Source organism: Phodopus roborovskii, unplaced genomic scaffold (genome assembly GCF_943737965.1).
Source record: "Phodopus roborovskii unplaced genomic scaffold, PHOROB, whole genome shotgun sequence".
Lineage (NCBI taxonomy): Eukaryota > Metazoa > Chordata > Mammalia > Rodentia > Cricetidae > Phodopus > Phodopus roborovskii.
In genome coordinates, this window is record NW_026125059.1 from 11942437 (window position 1) to 11962200 (window position 19764).

The window sequence follows — 19764 nt, forward strand, 5'->3', positions numbered from 1 at the left end:
AGTGGCGGTCGGTGTGGTAGGGGTCAGTTTTGAACAGGAGCTTGGGGAAGTCTCTCCTGGAATATGGCTCTAGGCGGGGGATGACCAAGGTCAAGTGTCCAGGGGGATGCTGAGTGGTCTACAGGGAACAGCAAGGGAGGCGGTGAGGCTGCCTCGTGAGTGGACAGGGGCAAGTTAGGAAGTGAGGCCAGATGGCTCAGAGCTGGGGAACACAGAGACTGAGGTCTGAGAGTGTATGGGGTCACTGTAGAGTGACTCGAGTAGTCCCTGATGCTGTGCAGAGGACAGACCTGCCACACTAAGCCCTGGCCCAGCCTGGGATGCTGTGTAGTCGCACTGAGTCAGCTAGGAGCCACTGAGCACCCAGCTGGGAGGGAAGTGTCTTCATTCTTAGAGACTGGCACTTTTGGCTGCACACAGCATCTGCTGCTGGGTCTAAGCCCCTGGCAGAATCGGGAGGTAGCTGTCAAGACCCCAGCAGTGTGGGCCCTACCCTGGGGTGCTTGGTTTCCATTGCTGCCAAGGACAGGCCAAAGCAGAGGTGCCCACAGATGTCAGCTGGGTTGCTGGTTTCTGCAGGCCTGCTTAGGGTCGTGTGTCTCATGCCCCTCAATGTACACGGGGGCCGGGGGTGGAGGTGGAGGGTGTTCCCAGCCTCACCGGTCCCTGGGTCCTTCCAGTCTCCGACAAGCACCAGTTCAAGAATGAGCAGGTGATGTATCGCTTCCGCTATGATGATGGCACCTACAAGGCCCGCAGTGAGCTGGAGGACATCATGTCCAAGGTAGGATGTCCTCTTTCAACCTGTGTCCCTGATCCAGCTGGAGGAGGTCCCTGCAGAACATGCCTATGTCCCTGCAGCCTGCCCCTGCCCAGCCTCGCTCTCCCAGCAGTCCAGAGATTGTGGCTGATTCAGACCTTGCTCTTGCTCGTAGGGCGTGAGACTCTACTGCCGGCTGCACAGCCTCTACGCCCCTGTGATCAAGTAAGTCCCCATGGCGTCCCCTCCTGACAGTAGCTGCGTGGCCCCACCAGAACCCTGACCTCTTCTGCCAGGCCATCAGGATGAAGTGAGGGGATTTGTGGGAAGTGCTGCTGCGATAGTAAGGGACAGGATAGCCAGGCTGACATCAGATTTACCTGCTGGTTCCCAGCTGTGTGACCTTGGACAGTCGCTCAACCTCTCTGTGCCTCACCAGTTCTGTCTGAGTCAGGATGTAAAGTGGGATGCACCCCAGGGCCTTTGCACTCGCTGCTGCTACTGAATGCTCTCTCCTACATATCGTTAGCAGCCACTTCCTCGCAGAGCCTTCCTGTCAGGAGGGCTTCCCTGGCTGCCTCTACATTTTATTGTTCCTGGGATGGGACCCGAGGAAGGGACACAAACGTGAGACAAGTGATCAACCACTGAGTGCCATCTCCAGCTTGCCCTGGCCACCTCCCTAGTGTCCCACCCCGGAGCTCTCTGTCCATACTTCCCGTCAGCCATGGTTCCTGGTGCCCTCTGCCTGTATCATCACTCCCAGGGGCCAGCTGTCCCCATGGTGTTTCAAATGCTCCAGGCTATGGAGTCTGTATTATTTATTTATTTTGAGATGGGTTTCCTCTGTGTAGCCCTGGCTGTCCTGGAACTCACTCTGTAGACCAGGCTGGCCTCAAACTCATAGAGCTCCACCTGCCTCTGCCTCCTGAGTGCTGGAATTAAAAGCGTGCACCACCATTGCCTGGTGGATTATTTTTTTTTAATTTAATGGAACTTTAATTTTGATTTTATTGGCTTTTGAGTCTGAATTCAAATGGCTATATGGCAGGGAACTGGCCTCCAGGGCAGCAGCCCTGCACCAGTGTTTGCTGATTGAATGTTTCTGTTCTAGTCAAATGGGCCTAGCAGCATCTTAAAGGTTTAAGTCATGGAAAGTCTGCTCATGGGCTCCAGACGGCAAAAACAAGTGGGTCAGTGTCTGTTATGAGGCTTGTGGTTGTGAGTGGAGAGACAAGGACAGAGCGGCATAACTGGTGTCCCAGGGACTCCATCTATCCTGCTCGTGGTCTGTGAGGTCAGGCCCTGGGAAAGTTTCACCCACAGCCCCACTTCCTCACCCACCCTTATTTGCTGCTGTGTGCCAGTCCTAGGAGGTAGTGGCTGGGGGTCCCAGCAGCCTCCTGGGCCCCTGTGGCCTCTGCCTGTTTGCCCCCTACTGGCTTTCCCCGGGCCTTCTAGCCTGCTGGTCTGACTTCCTTTTTCTTTTTTTAGATGGTAGTGGGGATGTGCTTAGGGTCCTTGCTTAGGCTCACAGCTGACCACGCCCAATCCTGAGCACACTTCAGTGACTCCACCCAGGGCTGTAGAACTCCAAGTTCATCAACTTAAGGCTAAGATTGTTACAGTTTGGCTGTTCAGGTCCAAAGATTAGCAAGGTAGACACCTCTGCACCCTCCAGGCCTGGGCTCTGTCCTGTGCTTAGGGCCCAGCCTGCAGCTTAGCCAGGTGCTTTTGAACACTCGTCTTGGCACGAAAACAACTGAGAGGAACAGGGGAGCCTCGCTTACCCTTCCTTAGAGACTTAGGGCTCCTCAGACGTGGATAGACATTTGGTCAGGGAAGGTCCTTGCTGTGGAGACTTCCGACCCCGTGGGATGCTCACGGTTCCCAGTGTGACATTCCGCCCCAGGATGAACCTCCAAATGCAGACAAAGCTGCCTCAAGAGTCATGGCTGCACAAGGAGGTTCCCCTGGGCTAGAGAGTGTTTGTAGCCCCAGGCTCCCCCTTCAGCTTCTGGTGAGGCAGCTGGCCCATAGGTGAGGAGTGGGTTGGCCTCTTCCCCATGTCTGTTGAGGATCTTCCAGCTGGAGCAGGCTCCAGACAGCAGCCTGCTCCCCTCACCCCATGCTGCCACTCATTGTCCACCTCTTCCCCAGGGACCGTGATTACCACCTGAAGACCTACAAGTCTGTGGTCCCCGGGAGCAAGCTGGTGGACTGGCTGTTGGCACAGGTGAGCATGAACGGCCCAGACTCTGTGTGGCTCGGGATTAGCCACATAGCTGGGGGCAGCAGCATAGCTGGAGGCAGACACAGCAGCGCCTTTCTGCCCTCTCTGTCTACAGCGTGACCACACGGGGACCTCACAGAAAGAGAACCTGTGGTACTGTACCAGTGTCCTTTACTGTAGTATGACATCCTTAGATGTTTCTGGTGCTAAGTGATGGTGTTTACGCCCAGCCTTCTACCCCTCTGCTGTTCGACTATGCAGCCTTCTGATTGGTTGCTTCACAGTCTCACTGAGGCAGCCACATCTCCAGGCATTGCACCTGTACATAACTACAGTCACAGGCAAGCAGCAGGGAGAGTTGAGCCTTTTCATTTCACTTAATATTATGGGAGGAAATGCCTCAAGTTCTCCCTTGTCCAAATGGTTTGTCCCCTTAGGGACAAACTGGTTGGATGAGCCCCCACTTAAATGCTTAATCCAGTCCATGTAGAAGAGACTAGGAGTGTTGATGGCCCCTAGATATCTCAGGATCCAGCCCTGGGTGCTTGGGGACAGACTTACATGCTTGGGCGGTAAGTTAGAGGTGAGACTCTGAAGACCAGGTGTATCTAGCCCCAGAGAAACCAGCCTCGCGGTGTGTGCCCTCAGATCAAAGTGTGTCATCTTATTTGACCCTCAGAATGTTCTGGGGTGATGTGGTAGCTATCCCAGTGTTACAGATGGGGAGCCTGAGGCTTAGTCATGTGACTTGTTCGGAGTGGGCAGCCAGCTAGGGAGTGTGGTATGGGGATGCACTGCCTTGATAATAACCCAGCTGTAGTGTGTTGGTGACCAGGGGCAGCGCATGCTCTGGCCTTCCTCTTCTGTGCCTCCTGGACCTCAGGGCCAGTGCCAGCAACAGGGAGAGGAGGTAGATGTTTGGGTGCCCTGAGAACTCATTGCATCAGCCACCGAGGCCCAGCAATGGTGCTGCATTAGTCACAGGAAGGAAGGGCCACATGGACCGTGCAGGGAGGGGACACATGTAAATACATCATGGCAGAACCACAACCTTGGGACCAATGATTGGCCCTTGGAATCTCAATTTCCCTGTCTGTGATGTGACGACTGGCAAAGCCCAACTCAGAAAGCCTCCTTGTCATTGGGCAACCTGGATTAGGCCGCCTACCTGTGCCTCAGTTTCCCCTGCTGTTAAGGAGTCCGTCAGTGGATAGACGGAGCATGGTAGACATGGTGGGCAGAGGTGTCCCACATTGTGTCTTTGGCTTTTTGTCAAAAATAGCCTCTCTGTGTGCATCCGGCGCTGCTTTGCTCCATTGAGAAGTCAGGTGGCAGGGTAGCGATGGCTTTGCTGTGCCCTGCGTGCCAGGCAGGGCCGTGCACATTTCCTTCCAGCGACTTGGGGGGAATGCCTTGACTCCTGACTTAGAGACAAGCAGCTAGAGATGGGTCCGAGAACACTGTCCTCATCTGGGGCATCCAGGTCTGTCACTGTGACTCTGGGCTTGTCCTGTGTCCTGAGGAGCCTTCTTGGCCTCCAGCTCCTCTGGGGATAGGACAGACAGGCTAGGCTGGTTCTGAGCCCTTTGCAAGCCAGGTGGACTCCAGAGGCCAGCTAGTTTTCTTAGACCAAGGCCACCTGGGTTGGCCATCACTCCCCTCTAGCCATTCTGGCTGGGGGCAGCCGCTCTGGATGTGTGCTCTGTGGTAACTCCATTCCTGCCACTACCCTGCCTCTGGCCTAGGCTCTCTTAGGAGCTGTTTGTCTTCTTTGTGACCCTCCACTAGTGATGCAGTGAGCCTGCCTGCCCTACCCCCACCTGGAGGTTCTAGCCTATGTCTACCAGTTTAGCAGAGAAATGTTTGTGTTCCAAATCTGTTGTGGTGGGATACATCTGTCCCCTAATCATTTGGGAGGCTGAAGGGAGTGGGGGAATTCCAGATTTAAAGCTTGCCTGAACTGCAAACAACACAAACTTGCTGGTTTGGGGGTTGGGGGTGGGAACCTGCAGCCAGGCCACAAAGGGCAGACACCGGGAGTCAGATCCCTGCTCCCTGTCCTGTGCCATCAGCTGACATGATGTAAAGACAGAAAACTTAAATGAAAGGTGACTGTCAGAGGTCACATATCTAGAAATGTGGAACCAGGTGGCTCTGGGGACAGGTGGTAGCCTTAGTGGCATCTGTGTGGGTCAGCCTTCTGCCCATCATACCACCATCCTCACTGAGGTCAGGCCATCACATCCTCGCATGGCTTTGACCCTGGTGAGAGGGGCAGTGGTAACCCCTTTCTAGAGGTTTGCAGAAGCTCCTGCAGGCTTGGCAGGCACTGTGGACTTCATTTCTAACACCAGAGATGTGTCTGCAGACACGTAGAACAGAACACACTGGGGTTTGTGTCTCATAGAGCAGCACAGAGGTTGGTGGCCCCGAACACCAAGGCATAAGATGCCTTTGGGAGCCACTCTATATGTTTTCTGCTCTGTCACTGTAACTGTGTTTTACCTCGAGGTCACATTATGATCTAGAATGATTTCAGAGGCACCAGGCATCACACCTTTGGTCCAGACAGGAGTCGGGAGCAAAGGGAGAGTCTGTGGGCACAGGAGGCTTACCACATATGTTGCCCTTACTGGAGGACTTTGCTTGTGTCTCATTGTCCACCTTAATTGCCCAGGTTGTTGTGGAGGGGGCGAAAGTTTCCTTACTAGGGAGGGATCAGGAAAGGGCTGTTGCTAGGCAACCAGAAGCATCTAACTGAGTGACTCCCTTGTTACGAGTTTATTAGGAGTAGTTCCAAACATGTTTAGCAACCTTGATACTCGGCACGACAAATCTCTGCACTCATGCAGTCTGCATGTCTCTCTGGTGGCAGCCTGTCATGGGTTACACTTGGCTGATTCAGTGCTGGCTCCCCTCACAGCATCCCGTTCTGTTCATTGCAGGGGGACTGCCAGACTCGGGAGGAGGCAGTGGCGCTTGGCGTGGGTCTGTGCAACAATGGTTTCATGCATCATGGTAAGTGCAGGGCCTTGAGAGCCAGCTTTGCCTGTGTCTCACTCAGCATTGGCTGCTTGTGCTGTGGCGTCCTCTGCCCCCAGGTAGCATGGTGTCCACCCATGTGCTCCCATCACTATTGCCGGCCCCTCCTGGAGGAACTGTGTCCTCTCTTCAGCATCTGCCTCCTCCTCAGCTGGGGATCACCGTGTGCTCGGCATGGTGCCAGGTTATGGCATGGAAGGGCTCGGGGTCTGGCAGATGTGCATGTGTGCATCCTCTTGGCTATCGGACAGACCCAACCCGCCTCATGCATGCTGATGAGCAGGTGCTGCGGTGGGATGCTCTGGCTTGGGCTCAAGTGGGAGCTGGTGTCAGAAGACTGGTCCTGGCAGGCCTCAGGTCATCTCCTTGCCCCCAGGTGCTTTGCTTTAACTCAGAGTTAAAGCAAATGGCTGGGCAGGAGATACTGAAGCAGTTACCACAACACTGGAACAGAAGGGGTGTGTCTGGGTGCCAATAAAACTTTATTTAGGAAAATAGGCTGGGAGCCATAGCATTCTGAAAGCCTGTCTGTGCCCATGGCCCAGCTGTAGGCTCACCTTAGTTGACTTCCCCTAGGCTTAGCTTCCCCGTGGCCTCAATTTCTTTGGTTTCTCCAGGAGCCTTGCTGTCTTGTCCTCTCTGTTCCTCACTGCCCTCAGCTGAAGGGACCAGGCTTAGCTACCCATTGGGCCTATTTCCTTCCCAGAAGCCATCAGTGCCTCCGGTAGTGCTGGCCCTGCCGCCTGCCCTCTGCAGGAGCCTCTCATTTGTGGGTGAGGGTAATTGTGGTCCACCCAGCCCTGTTCCCGGAAGGCAGCTGTCTGGGGATACTGTACAAGGAGGGGCACTTGGGCAACCCTGATGCCCTCAGGGCCCTTCAGGGAGGGAAATTGCAGGCTCTGCAGCTCCCCCGCACCCTGCCACGAACTCAGATATCCGCTAAAATAGGAAAGGGCCGAAAGTTAGGGTGTGGCTGTGGCAAAGGGCAGAGTTAGCACAGAGTGGAGGAGGGGACAGTACCTCCTGCCACGTCTGAACTGAGCCTCAGAACAGAACTGTGTGAGTCTTCAGGTAGGGACGTAACCAGACAGGGAAAGTGAGACCCACCATTGCAGCCTTAGAGCCATCCCAGGGACTTGGTCTTCTTATTCTGCTGGAGGAGACAACTGAAGAGCAATGGAGTTAAAGTATTAGATGGAGGGATTTGAACCCAGGTCTGTGTGTTCCTCTCAAAGCTGGGAGAGCGAAGCGTGGCCTCACCTGCCTGTACGGGTGACTCAAATGGTTCTCACTGCTGCAATGTCTGCTGGGACGCTACTGCTCGGATACAGCGCTCTCTCTGACTCTCCCTCCGGCTCTGGAATCTTCTAACCCCATGTTTACAATGGAGGCTAAATAAGCAGGCTGCTTGGAGCCTGGCTGCCCTGCTCTGATGAAAGTAGCAATTTGTGTGTCTGTTTGTTCTGAAGAGGTAATGGGGTTGCCCGGGAACACGCTCACGTGGCCTAGGAACACTCACAGGTAGTTTCCCTGCAGGAGGAGGGACCCCACCTTGATGAGAGTGGGGTCTGGAGGAGTCTGCTCAGGCTGTCTTGTCCCAGAGCCTCACAGGTCTTAGATGAACTCTATGTTCGTTTGTTTTAAATTTGAGTGTGTGCGTGCATGCATGCATGCGCGCACATGTATGCTTGCACTTGAGTATAGTTGTCCATGGAGGCTGGAAAGGGCATCAGATCCCCTGGAGCAGGGGTTGCAGGTTCTTGTGAGCTGCCCAGTGTAGGTGCTGGGAACCCACCTGGATGTGTATGTATGTGGGTGCACTTACTCATGCACACACGTGAGGCCAGAAGTGGACATTGGATGTCTTCCTCAGCTTTAACTTTTTAACTTTCCACTTAACTTTTGAGACAAGGTCTCTCTCTGAACCCAGAGCCCACCAATTGGGTAGACCAGCTGGCCAGCAAACTCTGAAGTTGTGCTGGTCTGTCTCTCCAGAGCTGGGGTTACAGACCTGGGCCGCACTTGGCATTTATGTGGTTACTGTGGATCCGAACTCAGGTCTTACTGCTTGCATGGCAGGCACTTTACCTACTGAGCCATGTCAGATTTTTAAAGACTTAGATAGCTGGCCCTTCATGTGGAGTTCACATGTGTTAGCATTGATGCACAATTTTGTTTCAGTAGAATTCTCTCTCTGCCAAGCCACACTTGTCCGAGACTTGCTTCTAGCCTGTGGCTGTCGGTTGGCAAAGGCTGTTGAGCCACTGCCGTCTGACCACATGCTGTGTGTCTGTGGCTTGCAGTTCTCGAGAAGAGTGAATTCAAAGATGAGTCCCAATACTTCCGCTTCCACGCCGACGAGGAGATGGAGGGGACCAGCAGCAAGAACAAGCAGCTTCGCAATGACTTCAAGCTGGTGGAGAACATTCTGGCAAAACGGTTGCTGGTAGGAGCACAGTAGGGCTGCTGTGCCTTTCTTGCCCTGACTCGCCTGCGGCCTGGGAGCTGGGCGGCTTCAGACAGTGCAGGGCATACAGCTCTGAGCATGAGTCTCAGGCCCAGGAAGCCAGGCCACTGTGCCAGCCAGGACTGCACTCCTCACAAAGCACTGGGGTTGCAGGTGCTCCTGCCCTCTCATCTACTCTACACCGTAGCTTCACAGTGCCTTCTGAGTCACCTACAGCACTGTAAGTCTCAGGACTCTGTCCCGCCCACATTCAGGAGTCTTGAGTGTCTACAGTTGGGAACATTTCACCAGCCAGGTCAGGAATGTTGGCATCCTAGCCCACTTTGGGGCTGCCCTAGGGCCTTCCCACGTGCCATGCCTGCTGTTGGAACACTTCCCCCATCTATGGAATTCTCAGATGTCACTGGTGCTGCTCTTGCTCTGTTCTTCTGCTCTGGCCTGAGCACATTCCCCATCACACTGCAGACGGTCCCCTCCACACACAGCCATCATCAGTACAGTGGGGCAGGTTCAGTAGCGTCTCCAGGGCTCCTGCTGGCTGATTGTGGGTGCATATTACCCAAACCCCAACTCCCAGGACCCCCGCTCATCTTCTGGCTATCCTGCCCTGGGGAAATGTCCCCAGTTTCCTTTTACCTCACTTCCCTGGCACTCGGGATCTCATTCCTTCATGTCAAAGGGTTTCTGAGCATTTGCAGTGAGGGCTTCGAGGAGGCAGGGGTGGTGGGTGGTAGGAGGGTCAGAGAAGCAAGCACTGGCTTATTGGAGGAGAGAGAGTCTGCACTCCTACCCTGTAGACTTGGGATCCCAGCTGCAGGAGCGTAGTCCATGGGGAGCAGGGTGGGGTTGCTCCCAGCTGGCTGCCTCAAGTGCGCATGGGTCTTGGGCTTTCAGATCCCGCCGCAGGAAGACGATTATGGCTTCGATCTTGAGGAGAAGAACAAGGCTGTGGTGGTGAAGTCTGTGCAGAGAGGCTCGCTGGCAGAGGTGAGGCCCACAGCACAGGGTGGCCACTCAGGTGGAGCCGGCTGGCCAGCTCAGCAGGTCCTGGAATGTTGGCTGATGCCTTTCCTCTTCTTGTTTATTATGGGGAAACTGAGCCTGGGACTTTTCCTGTCTGAGATGCAAGGTAGCTGGGAATGAGACTCCTTCCTGGTGTATTCTTCCAGTGACCCCTGCTGGGCTTCTGGGGACGTGCAGGGAAAGCCCAAGTCTCCCCTGAAGGGTTTGTTCCCCAGTTCCAGCTCATGGCACTGCATGGCCTGGAAGGAGCAGGGCTGAGTCACATTGATGTTCATTTCACATTCTAGGTCACATTGTCGTGGTCACACAGTGGCCACCCCACTGACCCTTGTGCCCTGACAGCAAAGGCTGCCCCTGACCATTTCTTTCCAAGGGAATTACCACCCACCCTTGCCTTCTTGGGGTTTCGTTTACAGCTCAGAGCCCAGAGCCTGGGCTCACACACCTCTCAGCACTCATCCAGAGGGAATGAATGAGCTTCCCGGTGACCATTCCTCAGTGAAACAGGAGAAGGTCAGTGATAGGTATGCTTGTCCCTCCAGATGGCTGGCCTGCAGGCAGGGAGGAAGATCTACTCCATCAATGAGGATCTAGTGTTCCTGCGGCCCTTCTCGGAGGTGGAGACAATCCTTAACCAGTCCTTCTGTTCCCGCCGCCCACTCCGCCTCCTGGTGGCCACCAAGGCCAAAGAGTGAGTGTGACCTCAAGACTGACCCAAGTCTCCCTGGCCTTGGTCCCTTGGTTGGGTCTGTTATCTTTGTTAGTCTCACAGCAAGTGCCCCAAGTGCACTTGTGAGTGGTGTTGCGGACTTGGGAACACAGGCCCATCAGGGTAGATAGGGTTTCTCCCTTCATGGATTTAGGTGGAGTCAGGGAGGGAACGGGGGACAGATGTACACAGAACAGGAGTGAGGTGTGTGCTGAGCTGGTGGTAATCAGTCAGGTGAAGAAGGTAGGTGTGTGTGATTGAAGAGAACACTGTGCAGAGAAACTGGGTCAGAAGGATGTCACTGGGGACTGTGGTGGTCAGAGATGACAGAGTTAAGGGGGCTTCTGGGGATGAGGGCTGTGGATGCATGAAGCATCTGACACAAAGATCCTGAGGTCACATTGTTTATGGCAGGATGGAGGGACAGGCCATGGAGTGGCAGAGAGGAGAGGTGGGCAAGGCCGTAGGGCCCTGTGGTTCCTTATGCCTGTGGCAAGGCCCCCATAGATGGCCACTGGAGTGGAAGCTTCCCTGGGGCCTGCAGGTAGAAGCTGGGAGCTACCCAGCTTGCAGGGTGTTGGGGGAGGGGCACATCTAGATGTAGGTGCAGGGGGCATGCTTCTATTTTAAGATGATATATTTGGTGTCATTTTTCACTATAATTGATCAAGTGTTGGCTGTAAGTGGTCAGGGAGTTTTCAGTGGGGGCCATGTAGGATGACCCTTTCACAGGGGTCATCTGAGACCATTGGACAACACAGAGAAACTGTAGCAAAATTACAGTTATGAAGTAGCAATGAAAATAAGTTTATGGCTGGGGGTCACCACGGCACGAGAAGCTGTATGAAAGGGTCTCAGTGTTAGGAAGTCGAGAACCACTGCTCTAGACTATTTTCTGTAAGAAGAGGAGATTTAGGGAAAAGGTGACAGGTAAGGCTTGCCTGCTAGGTGCCGGAGATGGAAGTCGCCAGGGTTTAAAGTTCTGTGAACAGGCTCTCAGGGTGGCTCTGCATGGCTGGTAGGCATAGAAGGGATCAGTGTGGCGGGTTACGTGGCTGAAGCAGGGAGGCAGAAAGCTGATAGCAGCTCGATACGTGGCACCTGCCACTCCCCCTAGCTGGTACCTCTCCTTGATATCTGAATCCACCCCCAGTTAGTGCCTCCCTTGATACCCGCCCCCAGCTGGTACCCCTTGGTGTCTGCCATCTTCTCAGATGCCGCTGCCCCTCTGCTTTGGGGGCTGGCCTTTGGCTCCTTGCCGTGTGCTTTGAGGATTTGGTTGACTGTTTCTAGATGCCATTCCTTTCAGGGCTGGTTTCCCAGGAGTCTTGGAGGCAGGGTGGGGTGATTGCAGGAGAAGACTCCTAGGGAAGAAGGAACCACGGGAGCCACACTCCTCCTTCTCATGGCCTGCCCCTCCCTGCCCCTGTGCCTTCTAGGACCATCAAAGTCCCTGACCACCCAGAGGCCCTGTCCTTCCAGGTCCGAGGAGCAGCCCCGCCATGCGTCTTTGCTGTGGGCAGAGGTGAGCTGGAGCCTGGTGTGCAGAGCTAGCCTCTTGGGGTTGCATTGTGTGCCTGGGGAGACATGTACCCAGTGCTAGTGCACCCTAGTACCTATTGCTCTAACCGGGATCTGCAAAGGCCAGATGGAGGAGGGGAGAAGGGACAAGCGGAAGGCATGGGAAGTGCTGGGGGATATAGGCACGCCTTCCAGAAGGGCTGGATCCCCCTGCAGGCAGGCATTGAATCCAAACTCTGAATCTGGAGGTCCCACAGAATCACTTCTGTGGCCACATTGCACAGGTGACCAATCCGAAGCCGCCGTGGTCTATGCTGCTTTTCTTTGGGGTCTCTCGGGTGCTGTTCTGTTGGTCTGTGAGGCCACAGAGATCCCTGATGCTGGGTTTCCTGAGTTCTCTTCTCACACCTGCGACTCGTCCTCTAACATTTGCATTTTAAATGCCCTCTTTTCTCTCAGAGTTCTACTTAAATTTATTATTTTTTAATTTTATTATTTTTATGTTAGTATTTTTGCATATATATATGCTCAATATATATGTATATGTATATATACATACATACATACACACACACACACACACACACACACACACATATATATATATATGCGCACAGTGTCTGCGGAAGTTAGAGAGAGGGTGTTGCATCTCCTGGAACTGTAGAGACAGTTGTGACTGGCCTTGTGGGTGCTAGGAGTTGAGAAGGTCCTCTGGAAGAGCCATCTCTCCAGCCCCTGGAGCAGCTGTATCTTTTAATATTTATCAATTGGTAAAACACATGTCAATGAAGGCAGTTTGGATTTGACAGTATTTTACAGTGATCTGTATGACATGTGTCTTTAAAAGGATGTTTCTCTCTGGAGCAGTTTGTTTCCTCTCCAGGTGACACCTGGCATTGTCTGTAGGCAGTTTTTGGTTGTTACCACGAGGGAGGGTGTGCCATAGCATCTAATGGACAGCGGTGAATGTTGCTGGCATTCTGTAGGACCCATGACAGCCTTACAGAACGTCAAGGGTTCCACACTAGGTGTAGAGAGTTAAGTAAGGGGGTCTGCCCTAGTAGCTACGGAGGCATTTGTAGTTGTTTACAATGTATGTGGCTGTGTCACTTAGTGTTGCTCAACTGTAAGAAAATGCCTGAGTTAGTAGACTTGGAGAGTTTCAGTGTGGCTCAGGGTCTGTAGCCAGTGGGCACCATTGTTCTGGCCTTCAGAGAGGCATCACGACAGGAGTGTGGCAGAGTGAAGCCATTCACGCATGACTGACCGGCAAGAGAGTGAAGAGTTAGGAGGGCAGGAACTCACAGTCCTTTTTAAAGGCACACTACCAGTGAGTGGGACCTCCTTCTCCACACTTCTGTAATTTCCGTAGCTCCCAGAGCATCAGTGGGGGTCAGCCGGGGTCCAGCTGTCACTGTGTGAGACCTTGACTAGAACCGTAGGTACACCAGCTGGAACTAAAGAACTGAGTGCCAGCTGTTTCCCATGTCCAGACAGAGTCATTGAAGCCTGGAGAAGTGAAGTAGCATGTTGCAGGATGCAGGGCAGAGGCGCACACAGTGGGGACCCCAAGACTGAGGTCTGCACTGGCCAAGGTCCTCAAGGCCTATGAATCTCTTAACTGGAGGCAGCTAGTTATTTGTTTCTATTTCTGGACTTGTCAGTCAACCCACAGAAGCCTGGGGTGGAGAGGCACCGTGTGGGCATTGTAGAGTTGAGAGGGATGGGCTTGAGTCAGGCGGCTGCATTGTGGCCTGGGCTTTTCTGAGCCCATGCCCTTTGGTGTGTCTCTGCCACTTGGCTTTGGTCCCTCACTCTGAGGTCATGCAGGGTTCTGAGAGATGGGGATCTGAAGTTCCACCTTGGGCTAATTGCCCAGTTGCTCCCAAGTGGGGACATCAGCTCTGCCCTGCCCACTGCAGGTGTCACTGGCAGCTCTCTGGTTGGCAGGTGGGAGGAAGTACAGCTTCTAGATGCAGCTCTTGATGGGGGGTAGCCTGAACGTGGCTCCTCTTCTTGTCTCTGGCCTCAAGTGCTCCTGTTCCCCAGGCTCAGAGGCTGTGGCTGCCGGGCTCTGTGCAGGCCAGTGCATCCTGAAAGTCAATGGCAACAGCGTGGCAAATGATGGTGCCCTCGAGGTCCTTGAGCACTTCCAAGCCTTCCGCAACCACCGGGAGGAGGCCCTGGTGAGCACTCAGCAAGAAGGTGGGAGGCTGGGCACCATCTTGAAGGCCCCTTGGGAGCTTTGAGCTGGGCCATGCGCCCTGCCAGGTGAGGCTTTCCTTGCTGAGCTGAGTGTGATGGGCCCTTTTACAAATAAGAATGTTAACTGCAGTGTGTAATATATGCTGTGTGCACAAACCACATTGAGCATAGAGGTCACTCTTGCGTGTTTGGGGGCCTGGGTTCTGGTAGATGTTGGCAGTTACTCATGTCCACACTCAGTCTCTAAGCAAGTGTTTACTGAGTACCTGGCACACACCGGACATGTTTCTTGGCCTTAGGGATGTAGGAGAGATTGCCTGTGCCTCTAGTGTTTCAAAGCTGCACTCCCGTGTTCCTGTCTGGAGCCCATGTTCCAAACTAAGAACTGGGTGTGAACAGTGTTCCAGAGTGACGTTTTGGAGGTCTCTTCCAAGGTGGCCTCGTGGATGGGAATCAGACCCAACTTGGCCCGTCCCTTTCCCTCTGAGCACTAGGGGTCTGGTCCTCTGATAGTGGCTCTTTGCAGGGTCTGTACCAGTGGGTCTACCATAGCCATGAGGATGCTCAGCAGGCACGGGCCAGTCAGGGAGCACCTGATGAGGACCCGCAGGAAGATGACTCAGGTAAGGGACTGGGAATGTGAGGAGTTTCAGTTTGGAGTTACCATAATGGCTGATCCTCTGTGTCCCCAGATCCATCCCTTTTGGTCCTCAGGACTGCAGCCCTTGGCTCTATAACATCTCTGTGTAGACCCCCATCTTCAGTAGCTCACGTGGGAGTCTAGAAGAGTCTCACTGGGCCATGTTTCTTTCTGGGACTGTTGGGGGAGTCCACTCACTTGTCTGTTTCAGCTTCTAGAAACTTCTCATACTCCTCAGCTCCTGATTCTCTTGCTGGCTGATGGCCCAGCACAGTTGGCCCAAGTCCTGACAACTCTCTCGCTGTCTTTCTGGCTCTCTCTCCATCTGCCACGAAGGACCCTGATGGCACTGTTCCCACTTACTCCTCAGCGACTTGAGTCGCTGTTCTTCCCTGCTGACAGTTTGACAGATTCATGGGTTATGGGGTCAGAAGTATAGGTCTCCTATGGGCCACTGGCCTATCGTGAACTGCTGCGGTCCCCTTTGGAGTCACCTTTGGCCCCTTATCAGTCAGTTCGCTTCCTCCGCTGGCTGTTGACAGGCACTGCAAACTCACTGTGGCCCAGGCTGAAGTTGGCTTTCCCCCCAAACCTGACCCCGATCCATGTTTATCCTTCTGGATTCTCAGGCCTCTTTTTTGTCCCCCCTCCCTGGTTCCTGCAGCACTTTCTTCACTCACCCTGTCCTCCTTTCCTCCCACACACAGGGTCTGACCAGTTCCTGCCGCCTTCACTGGTACTGGTTTGGCCTGCAACTGGTTTTTACCAGGATTAGTGCAGCAGCCACTCACTCTCCTCTCCCTGGTTGACCTGTGCCACATGCCACACACTCTATCCTCACAAAATGAAAACAGCCTTCTGGTGGCCTCCTCCCTGCAATCCTGACCACACTCTTCAAAGCCTGGGAGGTCTGGGCCAGCCTGGTTCCCCATGTCACCTCCCTTCTCTTTCCTACTTCCCCTCTGCTCTGCATCTAGCTGAATATCTCCCTGCTCCAGCTTCACACTTGTGGACAGTGCCTGGACCCCTGCTCTCCCCTCACTCAGATGTCACCTCCTCAGAGGTCACCCCACCTGTCCTAAACACATAGACGCTTTCTGTAGCTGGATCACAGAAAGGGCTCAGCAAACAGATCTGAGCAAGCCAGCCAGCTTCAGTGCTGGCTCGACCCCACACCTCTCATGTCTCAGCCTCTCAGCGGGCTTTTTATACTGTGGCCCTGGCAACTTTGAATCCACTTGAGAAAGCGAATGTCTCGGGGTCGGACTGGCAGTTCCCTGCTGTCTGTGGGGCAGGTGGGGTCGGCTTCCACTGCGAATGTGGCACTGGGCTCAACTCTGGGACCCCTCTGGGTGTAGGATAGCGGACCAGCAAGCAGGTGAAGCTACAGTGTGCTTGTTGGAGTGTGTCCCACCATGTCCCACTCGGGTGCTGGTGGCAGTCTTACTCCTAGGGTGCAGGACCATTCTCAGCATGGTTTGCTCCTCTGGCTTCCAGCCCTGCCCCTGCTGTCCCTGGGTCCCCAGCTGAGCCTGCATGATGACAGCGCTGTGGTCAGCCTGACGCTGGACAATGTGCACTTGGAGCATGGTGTGGTCTACGAGTATGTGAGCACAGCCGGAGCCAAGTGCCACGTGCTGGAGAAGATCGTGGAGCCCCGCGGCTGCTTCCACCTGGCTGCCAAGGTCTCACCCTGCCAAGTCCCGCCCCAGCCATCCCCATTCCACCCGGGGCCCATGCCCAGTCCCACCCCCAGCCTGCCCCCTCAGGCCCTGGCTGGCTCTATTCTGCCCCAAAGTACTTGATTACTTTGCCTTGGAACCCTGGCATAGTTGTTTTCCTAATACCAGCTGCGGACCTGGGGAAGATGGTCACTGTCCTTTTAACCTTACTTTACCTTTCTCCAAAATGGGTGTGTCACAGCCCCAAACCCTCAGAGTGTCATGGTGCACAAAGGGTCCCTACATGTGAGGACAGTCTGCCCACACGGTACATAGGCATGCTTAGTAGCCACCCTCCCTTCCCCAGATCCTTGAGGCCTTCGCTGAGGATGACAGCATCTTTGTGCAGAACTGTGGGCGGCTCATGGCCATGAGCAGTGCCATTATCACCATGTCCCACTACGAGTTCCATAACATCTGTGACACCAAGCTGGAGAGCATCAGCCAGAGGGTCAGGTGCTACCAGGAGGTACGTGCTGCCCACACTCTGCTCACAGCTTCTCTGCCAGCTCGCCCCAGCAAGGCTAAACTTCACATCTCAGTCGTGGGCAGGCCACGGGTGAACTTCAGGCCCAGTTATATCCAGGATTTGCCTAAGCAAGTCCCGTGGGATCTGTTTGCTCACAGAAGCTTCACTCTGAGGCTGGGCCTAAATCAGTGGTGACCAGATAGCCTTGTGACTCTAGCTGCAGTGTCCTCTGTCCTCGTGGATCCCCAGGTGCTCCTGGCTCTGCACCTCTCCCTTTCCTTGCCCAGCCCCAAGCAATGGAGTATGAGGAGGTGACCATGCTTGAACCTTAACTGAGGGTCATGAGACATGGTTCCTGAGACAGTACAACAGCTAACATAGAGAAAAGAGTGCATGTCAGTGCTCATGTCACAGATCCCGCTAGGCTGTCCCTGGGAGAGATGCTCAGGGGACCCACTTTATTCACAGCTTTTTCATTTTCTCTGTTTGGGAGAGTCAGGTCTAAGCCCGGACAAAGTGGCCCCAGGGGTATTCAAGGACCCCCTGATGCCACCTCATAGTCCCTTGTCCCCTCCTCTCAGTTTGCTGCCCAGCTGAAGAGCAGGGTCAGCCCCCCCTTCAAGCAGGCACCCCTGGAGCCCCACCCGCTGTGTGGCCTGGACTTCTGCCCCACCAACTGTCATGTCAACCTCATGGAAGTGTCCTACCCCAAGACCACCCCTTCGGTGGGCAGGTCCTTCAGCATCCGCTTCGGACGCAAACCCTCCCTCATCGGCCTTGATCCAGAACAAGGTACTTGCGTGTGTCTGTTAGAAGGTGTGTTAGATGGGGAAACAGGAAAATGCCAGGAGGTCACTGTCCAGGATGGTGTTAGTGGCTCTATAGTCACCAAGGGCCCAGGCTCCTGTCTTTTGAGCCTTTCACCTTCATGATGCCTCTCGTGGTAGAATATGGCTGCCAGACTACCTGCCATCATGTCTGTACTCTAGGTAGTAGAGAAGACCTCAGTAGTTAAAATGTATTATCAGCAAATGGCAACTCTCTTCTCAGGGTGACCTAGTGTTCCAAGGGTGTCAAAAGATCAAAGTTGCTGTTCGTATTCCTCAGTCCAGAGGTTTGGCAGGGTCCCCTCTGTGTGAGTCTGGGCCTGTTTCTGAGTAAGCTCCCCCGTTTCACTGCAGGCCACCTGAACCCTATGGCCTACACTCAGCACTGTATTACCACCATGGCTGCCCCATCCTGGAAATGCTCATCCGCAGTAGATGGGGACTCTCAAGGCCAGGGTCTCAATGACAGCAGCTTTGGGTCAGCCAGTGGTGGCCCCAGCCAGCCATACCGGGGCCTGAGTTTTCTGCTCAGACAGGAAGACCGAGAGATTCAAGATGGATACCTGCAGCTCTTCACCAAGCTGGATGTGGCCCTCAAGGAGATGAAGCAGTATGTCACCCAGATCAATAGGTGAGGCCTGGCCTGGGGCAGTTGGGACTTCTCAGCCCCACCCTCTCTGCACATCACTGTTCATAGTGGCCGTCTTGATTACCACAGGTGGAGGAGGTAGAGGGAAAGAGAATCAGGGAGAAAGAGCCGCAGCAGGGGAGGGCCAGAAGGAGGAGGAGGGACAGGAGGAGGAGGGACAGGAGGAGGAGGAGGGCCAGGAGGAGGAGGAGGGCCAGGAGGAGGAGGAGGGACAGGAGGAGGAGGAGGGACAGAGGGAGGAGGAGGGACAGGAGGAGGAGGAGGGTCAGGAGGAGGAGGGCCAGAAGGAGGAGGAGGGACAGAGGGAGGAGGAGGGCCAGAAGGAGGAGGAGGGACAGGAGGAGGAGGGACAGGAGGAGGAGGAGGGACAGAGGGAGGAGGAGGGACAGGAGGAGGAGGGACAGGAGGAGGAGGAGGGACAGGAGAAGGAGGGACAGGAGGAGGAGGGACAGGAGGAGGAGGAGGGACAGAAGGAGGAGGAAGAGGAGGGACAGGAGGAGGAGGAAGAGGAGGGACAGGAGGAGGAGGGACAGGAGGAGGAGGAGGGCCAGAAGGAGGAGGAAGAGGAGGGCCAGAAGGAGGAGGAGGGACAGAGGGAGGAAGAGGGACAGGAGGAGGAGGAAGAGGAGGGACAGAAGGAGGAGGAGGGACAGAAGGAGGAGGAAGAGGGACAGGAGGAGGAGGAGGGACAGAAAGAGGAGGAAGAGGGACAGGAGGAGGAAGAGGGACAGGAGGAGGAGGAGGGACAGGAGGAGGAGGAGGGACAGGAAGAAGAGAAGGAGCAGGAGCCATTGTTAGTCTAGAGACCTGAGAAATGCATTAGCCAGGAACAGTGTCTGGACCAGTGTAGGGACCTGCTTCCTGTACACCACCTGAAGGAACGTTTTGGACCCAGTCAGGGCATTTGTCTCGAGTTTAAGAAAGACTCGTAACTTGGTCCTTGTCGTGTAGAATGTTTGCAGCATGCCTGGCCTCTGCTTGCTCATCACCATGGTGTCCTCCTGAAGTCGACAGTCCAGACTGTCTCCAGACACTGCCCACTTCCCCTGCAGGGAACATTTATTTAAAAATCTTGCAAACTTACAGTCAGGGACTAGTGATGCCCTGTGTCTTTTATACATTTACCGCTGTGCTCACAGTAGCCTGCCACATGGATCGATCATGATACTACCCTGTTTTCCAAAGGAGGAAACAGAGGCTCAGAGGGAATAACTTGCCTCTAACCTATGTTAACCTGTGTCTGTGGGAGAGAGTCAGCAGGGCCTCGTCTAGCTGCACAGCCAATATAATGATACTCATTATAGCTGTCAGCCGACAACCAGAATCTGCCCACCAATAAAAGTTTTACTGTAGACATAACCTGCCGTGGCAGAGTTGGGGGCTGTAACTGAGGTGCTTTGACCTTCGAACTCCGGGTTTCTTGTTTACTTTTTCTTTTTCTTTCTTTCTTTTTTTTTTTTTTTTTTTTTTTTTTTGTTCTTTTGAGACAAAATCTCAT

The 19764-nt window shown here is 54.3% G+C and overlaps 1 protein-coding gene across 1 annotated transcript in view; it reads left to right on the top strand.

The window, feature by feature from the left end:
- The window catches only part of Prex1 (phosphatidylinositol-3,4,5-trisphosphate dependent Rac exchange factor 1), a 149702-nt gene that overhangs the window by 112873 nt on the left and 17065 nt on the right, over positions 1 to 19764 (top strand). Inside the window, exons 12-25 of the mRNA XM_051186107.1 lie at positions 681 to 784; positions 936 to 985; positions 2921 to 2996; positions 5939 to 6011; positions 8339 to 8481; positions 9397 to 9489; positions 10068 to 10216; positions 11674 to 11759; positions 13805 to 13941; positions 14487 to 14583; positions 16098 to 16285; positions 16629 to 16790; positions 17372 to 17582; positions 17972 to 18248. Coding sequence (XP_051042064.1) covers positions 681 to 784; positions 936 to 985; positions 2921 to 2996; positions 5939 to 6011; positions 8339 to 8481; positions 9397 to 9489; positions 10068 to 10216; positions 11674 to 11759; positions 13805 to 13941; positions 14487 to 14583; positions 16098 to 16285; positions 16629 to 16790; positions 17372 to 17582; positions 17972 to 18248 — 1846 coding nt within the window. The remainder of the gene's footprint in view (positions 1 to 680; positions 785 to 935; positions 986 to 2920; positions 2997 to 5938; positions 6012 to 8338; positions 8482 to 9396; positions 9490 to 10067; positions 10217 to 11673; positions 11760 to 13804; positions 13942 to 14486; positions 14584 to 16097; positions 16286 to 16628; positions 16791 to 17371; positions 17583 to 17971; positions 18249 to 19764) is intronic.